Source organism: Sinocyclocheilus rhinocerous, unplaced genomic scaffold, assembly GCF_001515625.1.
Source record: "Sinocyclocheilus rhinocerous isolate Xijiao unplaced genomic scaffold, SAMN03320098_v1.1 scaffold2164, whole genome shotgun sequence".
NCBI lineage: Eukaryota > Metazoa > Chordata > Actinopteri > Cypriniformes > Cyprinidae > Sinocyclocheilus > Sinocyclocheilus rhinocerous.
This window is the reverse complement of record NW_015652161.1, coordinates 43,975-46,582: the sequence shown is the minus strand read 5'-3', so window position 1 is coordinate 46,582 and position 2,608 is coordinate 43,975. Positions and strand designations below refer to the sequence as shown.

At 32.7% G+C, this 2,608-nt stretch overlaps 1 protein-coding gene across 1 annotated transcript in view; it reads left to right on the top strand.

Annotated features, from left to right (window-relative positions):
• LOC107713874 (trafficking protein particle complex subunit 10-like) overlaps nucleotides 1-2,608 on the top strand; it is a 39,819-nt gene that overhangs the window by 18,914 nt on the left and 18,297 nt on the right. Inside the window, exon 7 of the mRNA XM_016519520.1 lies at nucleotides 2,137-2,384. Within this exon, the coding sequence (XP_016375006.1) occupies nucleotides 2,137-2,384 (248 nt within the window). The remainder of the gene's footprint in view (nucleotides 1-2,136; nucleotides 2,385-2,608) is intronic.

Genomic DNA, 2,608 nt, shown 5'->3' with positions numbered 1-2,608 from the left:
CCTCCCTAACATTTTTGTCTCGTTTTTATTCGTTGACGAAAATGTCAATAGATTTACGTCATAGTTTTTGTCATTCAAAAAGAGTTTTAGTTTGTTGTCGTCGGTGAAAAAAATGTCGTTGACCACAATTATGCCGAAAATTATTCGTCAACGTAATTAACACTGCTTCAGACGCGGATTTAAATGCAGCCGACAGAAAATCCTGCCGCGCCATTCACATAGTTTACCATTAAATTACATTATATTTGTCCCGAATCATTGTTAATGTACGTAATGAATTGTATATTGTGCATTTTCAGCGAAACGTTTGTCTTTCTGTGGCTCTAATGCATCACTGTATAAAGGTCTGCTTTTATTTGCGTACACTCACAATGAAAACAAAACATTGTGCTTTTGTAAAATAAAGAAAACCGATAGGATGTCGCTTTCTGCCATTTGAGTTTCCTTTCTGTGAACAAATTTAGCGTGTCACAAAAATGAACTGAAACTCAGCGTATATAGCCGAGGCTACATTACTTGTCGCACTGTTTTTCCCCTTGTTTATCTGTTAACTAAATCAAATATATTTCAAGTATTAATTCCTTGTATGTATATATATGTACTGCAGATTATATATATATATATAACATTATAATTTAATAGTCTTTTCATTCTTTTCATCTCTTTCACAATTTGTACTACTGTCTGTAGTACCATGGAATAATAAAATATCAGTACGATATTAAAAAAAAAGTGACAAATGAAGAATTGGAAAAAAATGACAATTTTGTACATTTTTAAAGTTTAATTATTCTATCTAATGCACTTAGAGAGTTCAGAATGAAGAGCTGCGACCCATGTTCTTAACTAAGAAAACTTAAATCAGAAAAAGTCAGTGAATTGACTTGTAGCTGAACTTTAAAGGAGACTCAACCCTCTTTTTATTTGTGATCTACTGTCTCAGTCTAAATTACACTCGCACTGCTGTTTTAGGAAGATAAACTAATTATTATAATAATAATAATAACAGTAATAGCCATATATTATAAAACAGTTGCACTGTAAAATAAATGCAAATGAATGTTTCATAGGTATATTATTTTAGCTTTACACTACAGTAGAGAAATAACAATACTTCTTTCCTAGTTTCTACACTTGAGAGAGATATTGTGAATCTGGACTGCATTTAAACCGCTAGCTGTCAGCGATTCATGCTGCACTTTAAGCTTTTATTTAGAAGGAAAACTCCAGCTTCAGTGAAAACAGGATTACAAAAACACGTCTCACTACAAATCTAGTGAAACGCTGTCATCATCTGCCGTGAAAATAAAGCATAACTGGATTTAATTTTTTTTTACAAATAACTAACATTTAAAAAATTTGTTTATGGGACTTTCGCATTTTATGGATGTTGTCGATCAGGATTTAATTGGATTATGTTAAGATGTGATATTGTTTCTCAGTGTTATTTTTCCACTGCCCACACTGCCTCGTTTTCATTGGCAGAAAGATTATTAAAATAAAATAAATATCATTAATAAATGTTTATCATTTATTTTTTATATTTCATAAAATATATTTAAAAAAATTAAATGTAAGTACAATTATAAAAATATAATTTTATTTAAATTATAAAAATTCAATAATTAAAAAAAATATAGTTACAAAAGTTTTTGTATCAAAAATGATAAAAATGTTTAAAGGAATTTTGGATTTTATAAATGTTGTCCATCACGATTTAATTGGATTATGTTAAGCCATGATATTGCTTAGTACAGAAAGATTATTAAAATAAAGTGAACAATATATTTTTATGTTTTGTATACTTTCTTATGTTTTTATACAATATTTATATTTATTAAAAATATATATTTTTAATTTAAGTAAAATTCTATTCATATAATAAACTATTAAAAATAAAAATATAATAAATACTTTAAAATAAATGAGTAAAATATAGTTCAATGCATTATTTAAAATATACCTAAAATTATCAAAATATGCTAAAAAAATATGAAATATTTTGCTTTTTAATAGGAAATCATTGGAATAACGTGTACCCATGAAATGCTCACAGTAGAGAAATTAAGAAAGTAAATGGAGATAATTTATTCAGATAATGTATCTGAGCAGGTTTGACTCTGGTTGTGTGTTCAGACGGAGCTAACTGGCTGGGCTCGTTCTGTCAGCCGGTGCGCAGCTGGAACGGGCTGCTGCTGCGGCGGCCCATTGACATGGAGAAGCGTGACCTGATCCAGAGAGGAGAGGCCAGTCTGCTGGACCTGCGCAGCTACCTGTTCTCTCGCCAGTGTACCCTGCTCATCTTCCTGCAGAGACCCTGGGAGGTGACGGCTCGCGCGCTCGAGCTGCTGCACAACTGCGTGCAAGAGCTGCGGCTGCTGGAGGTGTGTGTGTTTTACCGCCGTTTACACGGTGCTAGCTGTGGGGCGTTTCAGGTGTTTTTGGGGCGTGTTTCAGTTGTTTTTGGGGCGTGTTTCAGATGTGTTTGGGCAGTGTTTCAGCCATTTTTGGGGGCGTGTTTTAGATGTTTTGGGGTGTGTTTCAGTCGTTTTTGGGGCGTGTTTCAGATTTGTTTGGGCAGTGTTTCAGCCGTTTTTGGGGCGTGTTT